At 38.4% G+C, this 15200-nt stretch overlaps 1 protein-coding gene across 5 annotated transcripts in view; it reads right to left on the bottom strand.

The window, feature by feature from the left end:
- Foxp2 (forkhead box P2) overlaps window positions 1-15200 on the bottom strand; it is a 384240-nt gene that overhangs the window by 25866 nt on the left and 343174 nt on the right. For all 5 annotated transcript variants that reach the window (XM_013516055.1, XM_013516054.1, XM_013516057.1 and 2 more), the window contains 6 exons: window positions 9935-10022; window positions 8256-8339; window positions 3987-4188; window positions 2819-2895; window positions 2578-2679; window positions 63-184 (listed from right to left, as the gene is read on the bottom strand). In XM_013516055.1, the coding sequence (XP_013371509.1) occupies window positions 63-184; window positions 2578-2679; window positions 2819-2895; window positions 3987-4188; window positions 8256-8339; window positions 9935-10022 (675 nt within the window). The remainder of the gene's footprint in view (window positions 1-62; window positions 185-2577; window positions 2680-2818; window positions 2896-3986; window positions 4189-8255; window positions 8340-9934; window positions 10023-15200) is intronic.

Raw genomic sequence — 15200 nt, 5'->3', positions numbered from 1 at the left:
GTACGCATTCACACTTTCTGGGGGATGCTGGATGCCGGATCACAAAACTATCACAGACATACCCTGTTATCTTTTGTGACCTTCGCTTCTGGTATTCTACTTCATCCACAGTCCACACTGCTCCTTTAACATTTTCTACTCGAACAAAACATTTGTGCAGGCTAAGATTGTGGCGCACTGCATTCTGCAAGCAGACAGAGGAGAGGAAAAGGGCGGCAAAATAATGCTGTTTAATACGGCAGCCTGCTGCCCTACATTATTGATCTTACTTGATCAGAGTGAAAAATCTTAACACGCTTAAGTATGAAAATCAAAATACGGCATGATATTAGAAACCCCCAACTTACAAATTACTGGAATCTGCAGCTTGAACTTTGTGATAAGAGACCCTTCCAAGCTATTTTAATAATAGCTGTGTCAAAACCTTCCTTTCATTGAACTGGTCTAAATTGCAATATCTGTACAAATTACAGTATCTTTGAAAATGCCAGAACAATTAGGTCAGCTCTGTTGTGTTCCTGATCAAGCACTTGGGGATGGTTGAAATGTCCAAAGGAACCAGTCCTGCTTGAGGTATTAAAATGCTAAAAAGGCTACAGTGACAAGTGTTAATTTTGCACAAAGCTTTATGCAAATAAGCTCAAAGGCATTCTTTTCATCCCTATAATAATGAGATGACAGAGTTTGTTTATTCTGTATTATTAGATGACATATGCAAGTTACAATGTAGGGGTCTGCCTGCACAATAAGACACACTTAGATTTTTTTTTTTAAATTCCCAATAAAGTTTTTGTAAATGTTAAACTCAATTGAAAGTCAGTGCTAGAACCCGAGAGTACATTCCCTTCCCATAATGATTATGCAAACAGATGTTGTTGGCGGCTTTGTATTAGAGTAATTACTCAAAATTAACATTTTTAAATCAAATTAAGTCATTCCTAAAGTTTTAACTATCATAAATATACAGTAGACAACATAATTTACCTTGAGTATTTTCCATAATTCAAATTATGAACCTAAGCAAATATTTCTTCCTGCCAATGTACAGTGGCATAGAGCTATCAAGTACTCAGAACTGACCTAATTCTTATTTTACGAATATAAAACAAAGTAATTTTGATGAAGATTTCTTTTTATTTGCACAAAGACAAGCTTCTGGCTTGCTTTAAGAGAAGAATTCTTTAAAAAAAAAAAGAAGCATAAGCAGATCTAGCATCTGACCTGAAATCCAAGGATTTGATTGATCTTAATGCCCATGGCTCTGAATATGATAATTTTAATATTAATGAGCAAATGAGCAGTTTTATTATGCATGCGATATAGTTAGAACTAATAAGCTGTTCAGAATGAGTTTTGCTGGATCCCCGAGCTGTGGAGATGAGACCAAGCTAAGATATTAAATCACCTTTCATTTCTTTTAAAATTTCTTTCAGTAAATCAAATGACAGAACATTCCCTACCCCGTCTAATGAGCAACAAAAGAAAATGTAAACCTTCAACATAAATATGACTTAACTGAAAACCCCCTAAAATATATATTCTGCAGATTATCCCTGACGTTTTCATCCTATAAAATATATACCAAGTAACTGTGCATAAATAAAACAATTACATTCATTTACAGTACCACATACTGTAGCCACTAATAACATCTAAACATTTGGTAAATGAAAAGCATTCTGGGCCTCGCACCCATATATCTGTAATCGCCTGCCAGATTAATTTGCATTTTAAATCCAAATTAATTCACTTTAGCATATCTCACAGTCTAAAATTCTTAGTATGCTGATGAGTACTTTGCTGCTTCTATTCTTCCCAGCTACAAACATTCTCCCCTTTTGTACCAAATGGCTTGTGGCTAATTGATGTTTCTGACTGCTTTTTGAAATGAAAATAAAACAGTTCACTTAGTCTGTGCTGAGCGCCCTTATCTTTCCAGACGTTGCTCTTTTCCAAAAATAGACGCACAGAACTAACATTTTTTTTAGCTCCTCCTAAGATCCAGACAATGAAGTTGTTTGGACAGGGGTATAGATGAACCCTTTTGTCTAAGTAAATAAACTGCATTTATGTTCTGACAGGATAATATTCACTTTACTTTCTTTTAGTTCCAGCTGAGTAGCCAGGGCCCTCACTCCCGTGGCAGCTTCAGGATGTACGATGAGGTATGATGTGTACAAAAGGCGCAGACCAGGACAAAACCTACCGCTTCCATTTGTTGCACAAGCCAAACAGACATTTTTCAAACTAATTAGCCAATGATATGCAAGAGAAAAAGTAATATCGTGCGACTAACAAAGGTGTTGATGATTGAGTGCTCACACTGTAATTAGTGTGTCAGGCCCTCGATTCTTTGCCAAGCCTCAGCTATTAATTGCACCAAATTAGAAAACTATATCAGAGGCAAAATTATTCTTTCACTTGTCATTTTGAGAGAGGGAATTCATTCCATTGAAGAGGCAGGTTAAAAAGAGGGGAAGCAGATACTAATCTGCTTATGTCATGTAAATAAATGTTCCTTGTGCTATCGGTAAGGAACTGTGCAGGGAATCTTAAAACTGGTGGGAGAGGAGTTACCTTCCAAGTTGCTGCATTCCGCCTGAAGTAAGCAAATGTCCGTGTAAACCAGCTATAAATTTCATTAAGTGTTAACTGCCTGTCAGATGACTCCATGATAGCCTGGAAGGAGAGAAGATACATAGTGACGTAAGATAATGGCTTACTAACTAGACGCCATGACACTTCCTCATCCAGGCCTCACTTTAAGCATTAATGAATTTTAATTTCATCAGGCGAAGTTCATTTTCCTTCTACTTACCTGCCTTATGAGAGTTGCATAAGTAAATGGAGGTCTGACATCTGCATTTTTATAAAATTCGTAGTTTGGGGCAATCTCTATAAAAACAAAAACTAGGTGTTAATGCTGCTAATAACTTGCATTACACGTAATTGATATTTTTAGATTTTCCCCTAGTATTGGTAAAGTGAATTGGCGAGAAAGCCACCGACCAGCGAAAGCGTGAACCATGACAGTGGAATTGAATTCTAAGGAAAAGGCCATTTCTGACACAAGGTGCCCACGCAGCGTCCCTTAGACGTTCTCATACCTCAGGAGCGAGGTGACCCGCGGGCCTGAGGATTTCTCGCCAGCAGCCAGGTCCTCCTTTACGCGGGTGGTTTAGGCATGTTCTTACACGGACTTCTGCCCCCTGCCATAACCTTTGCTTTTTTCCTTCTAATACTTCTAAATGCACAACGGGACCCTCCCTCAGCGTCTGGGGCCCTTGACAAAGGAGACACAAAGCGCCCACAAGCACCCACGTTGAAAATAGCATCACCATTCGTAAAAAGAGGGCTCTGGGCTCATAAAGGTCACAACGTGTGAGTGTGATTAACCAGATGCCCCTGGGTGGGGGTGAGAAATAGAGGCCAGGGAGAAGGGACGAGGGGAAGACAGGGAGAGAAGGTGAGCTCTTGTTTGAGAACGGTGCCTCTCGGGATGCTTCGCGAGCAAAGTATCTCACAGGTTTTAGGAGCTGGTTGCCACGCGTTCGGGCAGCACCTTGACAGAGACTGACTCGTGGGAAGCCCGGAGTGTCTTGCATAAAGCAACGGGGCTTCATATATGTCCGTTTTCAACGGCTCTTCTCATACAGCTTTGCTCGCACATGTTGGATTGCTCTTGTCTTCCCTCGGAGATCAAAGGATCTCACTGCACTGGGGTGATAACACGGGCTATCCTGACAAGGCATCTCTCAATGTCCCTAATGGGGAGAGCTTTCTTTCCTGCACAACCACTCAGAACAATTCATCACGACGTGCTTAGGGAATCGCCCCTCTCCACATTTACCAGGAATAAAACAATTATCACTCCATAAATCACGACCTGAGTTTCCAGGGGCTCTGGAATGGCTCATGTCCATTTGCTCCACCTACAGTTTTCCTCTCCCAAAGTAAAAGAGCTCCGCTGAGCATTCATAGCCTACCTGATGACATGGGAATGTTGTATTTGTCTGAATGTCGCCTTCGTATGGCTCCCACATTGGGCACACTGGCTGGGGTGATTACTGAGGGTCCCTGGGTAATCGGGGTGACTGGGGCCGTTGGCGTGGTAGGGGTTTGAGGTAAGCTCTGTGGGGATGTCTCCAACATGTTCTTCGACATGGTGACACTAGACACCAGATTTAGCTGCAAAGCCCAGGAGAAGGGCAGGGAAAAGGTAGAGACAAGAGAAAAAGACTTAAAAAGGTTTGACAAATGAGAGTGGTTTCACTTCTACAGCTGTGTTGCTACTAATAAGCTGCAAAGGGAAGCAGCCAATCTCAACTAATTACAGGATGAAATTGTATCATAAGAACTCTAATTAGAGGATGCTGTTAGAGGTTATCTAATAATCTACTGCAATGTTACTTAGGACTAACTCCTTCTTGTCCTACCAGACTTCAGCGCAAGTAGATGTCCTTAAATAAAAGCCAGTTGCTGATTATTGACTGCCCCTGTTGTTAAACAGGTCTAGCCCCTAGCGGAGCAACAACAGCAGCAGGAATGGAGGACGCAAGGTTTCTAACCAATAGGACTTCAAGTAAGTTGCTATTCTGTTGCTGCCAGAATTTTTTTCTCCATAGTCCCAAATCTCAGCTGAGAGGCTCCAGCCAGCTGGAAAATTTTACACTGACCTTTAGTCTCCTTGCTAATTTGGTGGAATGGTAATGACATTACTACATATTCAAACAAAATTGTCTTAATTGCAAATTAGCCGGAGGAGGCTGAAATTTTTCAAATTAAATCTGATTGGAGATGGAGAGGGAAATGGAATTTCCTCACTAACAATCATTTGTGGCATGTGTTAACAAATATAATGAAATGTCAAGTTTGCCAATTCCTCTGGAAGTATCATTTTCAATTTATGATTACAGTGTCACTTCACGCTGATGTACCCTGGAAAGTGGGTGTCAGGTAGGAAAAAGGAAAGAGGTGAGAATGTGCAAGCTGTTTAACAGTGCGCCTTCCTTACTCCCTCAGAAAGGGCCTGTTCTTCATTACCAAAAACTCCTACCACCTCTGTCATATTTACCACACGTCTTTTGTCACAAATAGCATCCAATTAGCAAAATTTTTACGCAGGGCAGCACAGAAGATTTCTACCGTATATTTAAATGGCATTATAGGAGGTAATCCAGGGTCTTTTTCATTTCATGCAGTAATCTGCACAACCAAGCAAGACAACTCATTCTAACTGTGCTGCTTCTCCATGTAGTAACTGTGGAGTGGCTAGACAGAGCATATTTGGCTTTTGTATATAATTTAGTAACACCTGCCTTTTAAAATCCCAAATACACTTCTTAAGATAAACCTTTTTTTAATGGGGAGAAAATGATGTGTACAGCATTGATTGATCTTTCTTTGTGGATTTGTTTTACACATTTAGTCAGTAGAGAGATTTGTTAGGGAAACAAAAATTAACATATGCCAGCTAATTGTTCTTCTTTCTTGGGCGGCAGCCAGAAGAAGCACATTAGCAGTCTGATAATAACGACCGGCACCCTGAAGGCAACCCCAAGTGCATCTGTTCCCAATAAACCACAAACTGTTATTCTGTTCCTACTCTAAGCCAGCAGACTGGGCTGGGAATTCTTTGTTACGTACATAAATAAAAGCTGAGATAATGCTACTAAATGCTGCGTTTAATACATTTACAAAGCCACTGGTGTAAGCTTCCCCAGGATGTGCCAGAGTACCTCTGCATCGTCGGAGAAATGTGGAAAGATTTGTGTGCCTCTGGATGTAGCGTTTCTTATGATGTTTTGAAATAAAACCAGGACATGGAGTTAATAATGTCACACTGAGACCATATCATGAGAGTTACATATCTGTTGAAAATGCGAAAGGGGGAAAAATAAAACAAAACAAAAATCTTCCCTATACAATAAAACACACTGAAAGCTGAGCTGGATGGCTATGCATTCATATGTAGAGTTACAAACCAGAGTAAAATGTGACATTCAGAGGCCAGAAAAATAGTGAAGTGCAGACCAATGAAAACACAGTGCAGGACACTACCTTTTACAAACACATTCAAAGTTATCAAAATAGGAGAAGTACACCCTTTTCTATGCTAACTACCCATGTTTACGATGTTCCGGTAACTTATTCTGCATCCTGTAATAATAAGCATACCGTGTTTGTAGGCGTGCAACCACCAACTGATAAAATAGAATTTATTATTAACTAAAGGGAAGCATGTAAAAGCCGGGGTGAGCACTTAGCTACCTCGGCTCATCTGAATATAGTCAAGGTTGGGTGAAACTCATTATTCAGGACTCGCAGCCTTGATAACTTTGATTTTCATCCATCCATAGCATGGCCAAAAGGTACCATTTAATGAAGTACCATTCAGGGAGTAAATGGGGTCATATAATAGACAGCACGGTTGCACCTTGTGTTCATGTACTGACAGCTGTTAAGGTGCAGTGATGAACCAACAGAGCTCATTTCTCCTTGGTAATAAATTCATGCTATTAATATTTATCAAATGTGTGGGCCGTCTCAACTGAGCCACTGTACATGAGACCGTAAATCTCTACTATCATATCAATTTTGAAGCTTCTTTTGTACAGTGTATAAATTTTAGGGCTTTTCTGAGGGGTGTGAGTATTGACCACTCTTCTTTTGAACCAATTTGAGACCAGGAGTGCAGTTTCCCACTTCAGATATCTCCGGTTCCAAAGGGAACTTTAAACTGTGGTTTCATTTTAAATCGCTCATCTAAGATTCTGTATTAATTGCCCACCATCAAACGCAATTAGCAATTCTTTCATGTGTGGTTTATGTAATGTAATACTTCAATTACATTATTCATTCAGGTTCTGTTTTGGATTATAGGCTGAAAATTCTTTATTAGTGTAGATGTAACCATGCTGCTGGAGTTTTAAAAAATTTACTGATTGAATAATTAATTGGAAGAGAACAGGCTGCAGATTCCTGATGGATTTATGACACAATTATTCTGTCTTGTGATTATCTACATTATACTATAGAAGCAATGAGAGGGAAAATCTCACTGGAAAGAAAGTCCTAAACACTGGATCAAAAAGATTCTGGAAAGTTTATTTTTTAAAGTTAAAGATGCAGACACGCTTGAGCTGAAAAAGTCATGTGTTAGGTTAAAAGAAGATACATGTCTCTTTCTATTAAAAAATGTGTTTACAGTACTCTACACTTAAAAAAAGTACCAAAGAAAAACTCTAATATCATTGGTGAAGTACCTTATTGGACTTTAAATACATGATAGTCTCTAGGCAAAATGTAAACTTCAAATACTAATTGGTGAGAGGTACTGAAACACTAGAAGAAAACCAGATAATATACTCTGTCTTTTTTACTTCCCCCACTGTAAAACCAAGCGTTCTTTTTCTACCTAAAGAAATGGACAAGGCTGGCAATCGCTCATCACCAGGCTGTGCAGGGGCCTTATTAAAAAGTATGCCACAAACTTTCATTAAACTAGAGTTATCCAGTCGATCACTCTTAAGTTTCTGTGAAACAGTAGCTGGGTGAGATAACAAAATATGTATATTCTTTTCCACGGTCTGTGTATCTGACTATACTCTCAGGTTGAGGGTAAATCTCACGTATTTCTTAGAGAAACTGCAACTTTTATTTTCCATAATTGCCTATTTCCCCTTTTGTGATAAGCTCTCCATATTAGCATTCTATATAACATATGGTAAAATATATCAATATGAGAAATACATCTTAACTGAAATGGCAGCCAAAGAAACGGAACAAAATTGGCCATAAAAATACTGGCACTTTTGATAAAATATTTGATAAAAAAAGTCTATTTATACGTGTCTCATGATTGATGTAAGTCTTCTGCGGTACACCACATGCCTTTGTATTTATGATTGGTACTGTTGCTACTTTTTAGGGGACTCAAAGTGGGTTTCCTTCTAATATCTGTAAACCTATCCCAGAAAGATATTCTCTCCAGCTTCAGCCTCAAGGCAGTGATTTGTGTGCTGATAGGTATACTTTGTTTAGTGTCACCCACAGTGCAGATTGGATAGATTTTGTAAAAGATAGCATTACTTTAAAAGAAACATACAATTTGACAAGCGATTGCATTTTGCTTTCATTTTATTGCCACATTTTTTATCGCACTCATTGTTTTCTAACTGTCACTAAATTGTTCATTTTCTTAGTCTGTTACCGTGGTAGAGCTATTTACTGTTTATAAAGCAATATGCACTTACAGGTTTGGGAGATGGTTTGGGCTCTGAGGGTCGCATGTGCAAGTGGGTCATCATTGCTTGAAGACGTTCTCGTTCTTTAGAAAGCTGTTAGGAAGGAGTGAGATCAGAAGCATTTTAGAAATGACTGATACAGCTCTTTTATTGCAGTGATCCATCTTATCATTGAGCTTGTCTCAGAGTAATGATTCCTGCATATAAAAGTCTCTGTCAGGAGGAACTTCTCCGGGAGGAAATGCAACTTTAGCTATGGAGAGGGGAAAAACTTTTATAGCTTTCCTTATGTTAAAAGGTCAGGGAAAACAAATAACACTTCATCTTTTTGTCAATAAGAGAATTGAGGTCACAGTTGCCTCGACAGTAACAAGTTACCGAAACCATAAATTAGAAGGCCCACGGTGTCTCTTTAAAGTCCTGTGGACACTGTTAGCAGTGGACTAGTGCCAACAGCTGTGAAGGGGTGAAGGGTTCTCAAAGCGCAGGGCCTGCCAGGATTGTCTACACACTTCACGCATTCCCACTGAGGTCCAGTTAGTGCCCCCTGCAATCTACCATCATCAATCTAATTCAATAGAGTGACAGAGACCAGGCAGTGTGGAACACTGAACTCTGCCACAGAGTCGGCGTCTACCCTTGCGCTGGGTCTCATTACAACTGACGAAGCTTACTTTCCCATCAGTCAGACAGGGCAGAGAGACAGAGAGAGAGAGAGACAGAGAGAAAGACAGAGAGAGAGAGAGAAAATTGGCCAGACTGCGGACTGTATCATCATCTCTTTTACTCTGCCTTTTATAAATGGCAAGCAGGTTATGTGTCCTTGATTATTTTACAACTCAAAATAAAACATATTTAGTTCTCTGAAAGAAAAGCAACATGGTGGACCTGAAGTAATGTAAGACCTGCTACAGTGTGAAGAGAAAGGTGAAACTGTATGTTTAATTAAACAAAATAAAGTTTTAATTTTGCTGAGCAAACTAATCTTTAGGATTACGTATTAGAGAAACTCTTGGAGTATTAGTCAAACAGCCAAGAGTGAGACTTTAGGGGACTCAATTACTTTTTGATCAGCTTTACAAATTCTATTTACTTTGGCCAAATTCTATCAATAGTAACACAAAGAATTTTTAAAACTTCAAAGGGCAACACTGATGTCACCTATGTTTCCATCTATGATTTAAAATATGTGGCATCACTCTAGTTAAAGACAAGCAAGAACATTTTTTTTGGTAAAATCATAAATTAGAAATATACTAGGAACACAAAAGAAGCTAGTTTTTGAAGGTATTAAGGGCATGATATTGAAAAGACTGGCCTTTTGCTGTAATGTAGAATCCTGCTTGGGGAACATCAAAATTAGCTCATGGAAAGTTGGTCTCTGTAATAAAATCGTACTTGATAGGCCTAACAGACAATAGGAAAAACGTAGAATTGGCAGTTTTGTGATGTCCAAATGTAGGCAGTACGTTGTACAAGTTGCGTAGGTCGAAGCGATAAGTGAATTATAGCACTCTATCTTGAGTCACTGCCATTGTGAAAAATAATCCCATCGTCCATATAACTTGACTAGTCATCGCCTCACCAAGTCATGCAGATTCGGCCTACAAGCCCCTGCATATGCTCAGCACTCAGTTTAACGAGCTGGAGGCAGCAGAAAGGAGGCCACGATGCGCGGTCGCACAAACCTGTATTTCTAACTGTTGCACCACCTGCATCTGCACACGGCACTGCGCTGTGCTCCGGTCGTCCAACGCGTGCTCGTTGTTAAGGTGCCTACACAATGCAAGAAACGGAAGAACACTGGGTGACGCGGAGGCCTCTCGCAAGCAGCACACTGAGCTCGCACTTTCCTCTGCAGAGCAGAGCTCGCACACCTGGAAACTCTACTGAAAAAGTCAAACATGCTAACATGGCCAGTGATGTTAATGTACTATCAAAAGGCTTCCAAATGTCATTGTCTTTGAGCTTATCTGTTATTATAAAAATATTTCCTCTAATGATTTACAGGGCAGTGGTAGAAATCACTAGATGTATTTCACATACTCATAAAATTTTTTTAAAAAAGGCTATCATATATATATATATATAATATACATTTACTTTTTCAAGACAACAAAGATGATTTTCTATTCCATTTCTGCTTACACACATTGTTTCCATAACATTTTTAGTGAGCAATGTCTTACTTTCCTAGGATATGATGCAAATCACATAAAGACAAATTATTATCCTATGTAACCTTAATAATCATGGAGAATGCTGATTGTATCTTACTAGCAAAAAAAATTCTACTGAAGACTCTGATAATCAGCATCCTATGATTGATGTTTCATGTCAAAAGTCCTAAGGGGAGACAGCTAACCTCACTTATACAAAAATAATGACAGGCTATTCTCATAATTTTTCTCTACTCTTGAATAAATATTATAAAAAATATTATTATTATTATTATTATTATTACCATAAAGTTCCTGAAGAGATCTAGTCAATAAAAAGTATCTTCAAATACCACAAATGTCTCTGGTGAGCTCGAAAACATTCAATAATATGTACTTTGTAATTTGCAGTATATAATTTGAGGACACCCGAAGTTCAGAGCAATCTTCCAGTAATTCAGTATCTTCTAGCTCATGTGTTTCACTGCTAGTCAAGTGAAGGCAATGTTTAAGAGGTGTTTTCATCGATGCGCAAAATGTGAAAATAGGATTTGAACAAAATATTCATGAAACAAAGAATTCAGACATTTCATCTGTGTGGGTTTAACCATCACTTAGAAATGATATGGAATCTAAAAAGTTTATTATAGTCCTGAATATACTAAATGTAAGAAATATTTTCCCCACTCAAATTATTTACCTATATTTCATGAAGTTATTAGTGAAGTCCAAAAAATACGTAGGCAGGCATATATAACAGGCATGAGGAATAATTAAAAGGGTGTTGTTGAGGAAGAGCTAACCTGTAAGCAAGTAGGTCTGTTAGATCCATGCTGGTAATTACAAACCTTTGTTCCTTTCTGCCTCACACCTTGATAAATGAGACAAGTTCATTTTAGTGCCTCGTCGCTGCTCGTAACAACAAAACCTCTATGTGTCTCAGCCTAATTGCCAGGCTTGGGTGAAGAGAAGTCAAGAGGGTCAGGTCAAGCCGAGATGTGATGCTGGAGCCCAGGAGAAGCACTTCCACCAAGACTACCTGCTCGAAGCTCAGCTCGGACCAGTTCTGCTCGGAAGCGAACTGAATGTAACAAGGACCAGCATTCACCTGCACTACCTAGCGCGGAATGCAGCAGTAAACCAAAGACTAGCTTAAGACGCAAAAAAGCGTAACTAAATCCTAACTCACACGACAACTTATAAGAATTATTTTTCAGGCTTTTTGCCTCCAAACATTCCTGAAAAAATGAGACTATTTCCTATCCGCATAATATAATAATTGGTTGTAGTCTTAGAGTTTAATGTTGTATCTTTGTGTGATTTTTTTTTTTTTAACTAGGAACTTGTAGGGAATGCACACACAATTTACCTCACCATCGGTCTAAAGACAGTTTTCTAAAAACTATTTCAGTTCTACACACACAGATTAGGGCATAAATAGAATAAGCAAGATAAGTAGAAAATACAGTGTCGCAAGAAAAGGTCAATTCAGTAGAACATATTTATTTTTGCATGAAATCACTCTCAAAAGGTTTTTTACACTTGTTTACTTGTTAGTGATAATTGTTATCTTATATTTAAAGAAACTAAAAAAAGTGCAAAATGTTTGCATTATATACTTGGGTCTTAGAGACCTATTCAATTTATCTATGCAGCTTTTATTAGAATAGAGACTGTAGACTACAATAATAGTCAATGAGGTTTTGTCTTGATTGAATTTTTCAGCGGAACACAAAAGAACCTTGCCATTAAAATAGTCCTTTATTCTCCTGTATGAAGGCGAAAGGTTTTTAAAGTGTTGTGACGTTCGGTAATGAGCCTCTATCTAAATTATCATTGGTGACAAACTCACAAAGCACTTTTCGAGGACACATAGTTATGAAATGCCAGAGCTGCCACTTTCTTTCCTGTAATTATAGGCTAGCTTGCAGCCCTTCAATGATCATTTATAGAACAGCCTCCAGTGGATTACTGAGAACTTGAAAAACACATACATACCTCGCCACATCTCCCTTCTCCTTCCCTCGCCATTGTTTACCAGTGATATGTAAAATAATGGTCCCTATTCATTCCCTCTACTTAATTATGCCAATCAAAGTACAGGAATAGTGTCGGGTATAAATACAATGCAGTAAGACTAAATAAATAGGCTAAGTATTAACATTAAATTATGAATTTATGTATTTATGACTATTTTGTGCCCAAATTATTCTCTTTTATGTTTTTCTAACTATCTCAGGTACTACATATTGCTGTTCAAAAATTCTCTATGATTTATAAATCAAGAATGAGATAATACTGAAAAATGAGAGGATTGGTGGGTTTTCTCAGTCAGTACCTAATTGCTGTTTCAAAATGCATATGCAAAGGGACATTTCATTAATCATTTAATCATGTCCCTTGCAGGAAGTTGGAACTAATGTTGCAAATACCCTTTTCATATAAATGCTCCATAATACTATCTTATGCATTTGATATATCGCCTATGTCATAAATTATGGCTGCTTCAAAAGGACCAAGTGGGGTTATTATCCCTGAAGATGCTTGTTACGAAACCTTTATTAAGTTTCTTTTTTTTTTTTTAACTTATTGCTAGTTCTATTTCACAGCTTCATACTAGCCAACAATAATACTCTTGCTGATGCCAAAGGTCTGTAAATTACCCATGCAATCACTAACACCATTTCACAGGCCTGTTCTACTTCTACTGGTCTGCTAACAAGGCGATTACACACAAATTACCGAATGCCTATGAAATATTTAAATGCATTCTACTCTACTATGCATTAATAAGAGCAAAGCGAGCTCTGGAATTCTGGTTAGCTCCAGTCCCTAATGTCCCCTAATGAGCCTCTTACCGAGACTGCAGTTCAAACAGAGAGGTGAAGGAAAAATGCAAAGGGGGCCTTCGGAAAAGCCGCACTGAGCAAACATCGTGTGAGCCAGTTCTAATTTATGGGTCACTTTATAGGTATATTGATTTTTGTTTTCAAAATGGAATAAATGATGTGGTCGACTGATGTTCTTTCGAAACTGCATGGAATCTGCGTGCTAGGCAGGTAGGGTGAACTAGGAGATGAAGGTAAACAGGCAAAGTCTCTCGAAAAACAATTAAGAACGCATTTCGAGAAGACAGAAATGTAGTGAAAGACCCTTCCGGTTTATTTAATGCACCATTCTCTTTACTGGAGATTTTATGGTTATGAATGCATGTGGTAACTGCAATTACATACACCCCAGATCAGTAATTCAAATTTAACCTCTAGATTTTAAAATTCACTGAAAGTTGTAGTATTTTATAAGCTAAGAAGGCATCAGATTTAAACCCGAGTATGTCAGAGATTGTTTTAACAAAATGTTTCACTTGCGTATCAGTGGTGTTTGATTTATTTTGCATCAAGCTTTTTATGTTTAAACACTGACAGGAGTTTAAATACAAAATGTTAGCTGTCACTATTCATTTAGCTGATTATGTGAGATGCCTCAGTTTTGAGGGATGGGGACACTGTCACCAAGAGCAACAACAGGCTGACAAGTTCAAAGAATGCCTTCTTGAGGTCATAATTTTGTAGCCATGCTGCCTAGTCAAAGACAAAGAGCTAGAGGACACACGCTAAGTCAGAGCATGATGTGTTAGTCAGCCGCGAGAAAAAAGAAAACAAACTTCGCTTAAATAAACTCTTCTGTCTCCACTGCCCTCCCTCCTGCATTGCACGCAGCATCAAGACTTAAAAATTTAATCTGTACCATAGTTCACTTATTTATTTTCATCAACTAGTTCATCTTTAATGTTCTGATACTTACATGAGTGGTTTTATAGGTGCTAACCTGTGTGCGTGTGCATGCGTGTGTGTGTGTCTGTGGGTGTGTGTATGGGTGTGTGTATGTGCACGTGTGTGGGAGTGATGGGGATTGAACCCAAGGCTTTCGCACTGAGATCCATCTCCAGTCTTCTTTTCTTTTTCACATTGAGACAGGGTGTAGCCAAACTGCCAAAGTGCTCACGCTGGGCTTGAACATATGCTCCTCCTGCCTCAGCCTCCCAAAGCCCTGGGATTACGAGAATTTACCCACACACCCACCTCCATTCTGTCCGTGTTAAAGGAGAATATTTCCATCTTGTACCCCATGCCGTGTTTCACTTGCAGACGTCTGCACACGGGGGTTCAAGAACACTTGTCCGCTAACTGGAATGCAATCTTGTAAACCTTTGACTTAGCTCGGGAAGTCAATCCATCTATATTCAAGCTGACTTAGGTTGAATGGGATGATAATTAATTTTGCAGTCGAACTACACTAAAATTTTGTCAGATGCTATTACACTTTGACATTTATAAGACAGTAATGAAGAGGGAATATTAAATGTTTTTAGTGATCTAGCAAGATCCTCAATTACTGGTCAGAAAAATGGTGAGCTTCTGTCAACACCTACTTTAAAGTTCAAAATTTTTCCTAAATGTTTTTAGCTTGCACTTCCTTCTTCATGTGTATTTTTCTGCTTTCATTCTGCTGTTATAAATAACTGTTTCTTAGTCTCAATTTGTTCCTATAGAAAAGAATACCTCATTTGAATACTAACAAGCATATATCCGAATATATATAGGTATAAAATACCTAAGGGTAAGAATGTATATAATAACTGAGAATATAGCTATAATACACATAAACAACTGTCCTATTATGTGTATTTTTGGTACTGGACAAAAACCAGATTTTTTTGAAGTCTAATGTGAGAAAGAAAATTGAAGACTATTCCTATATTTTTAACTGTTCTTTGTCATTTAATGTGCAGAGG

Source organism: Chinchilla lanigera, unplaced genomic scaffold, assembly GCF_000276665.1.
Source record: "Chinchilla lanigera isolate Chin_1 unplaced genomic scaffold, ChiLan1.0 scaffold00031, whole genome shotgun sequence".
Taxonomy (NCBI): Eukaryota; Metazoa; Chordata; class Mammalia; order Rodentia; family Chinchillidae; genus Chinchilla; species Chinchilla lanigera.
This window is presented reverse-complemented; position numbering and strand designations above follow the sequence as displayed.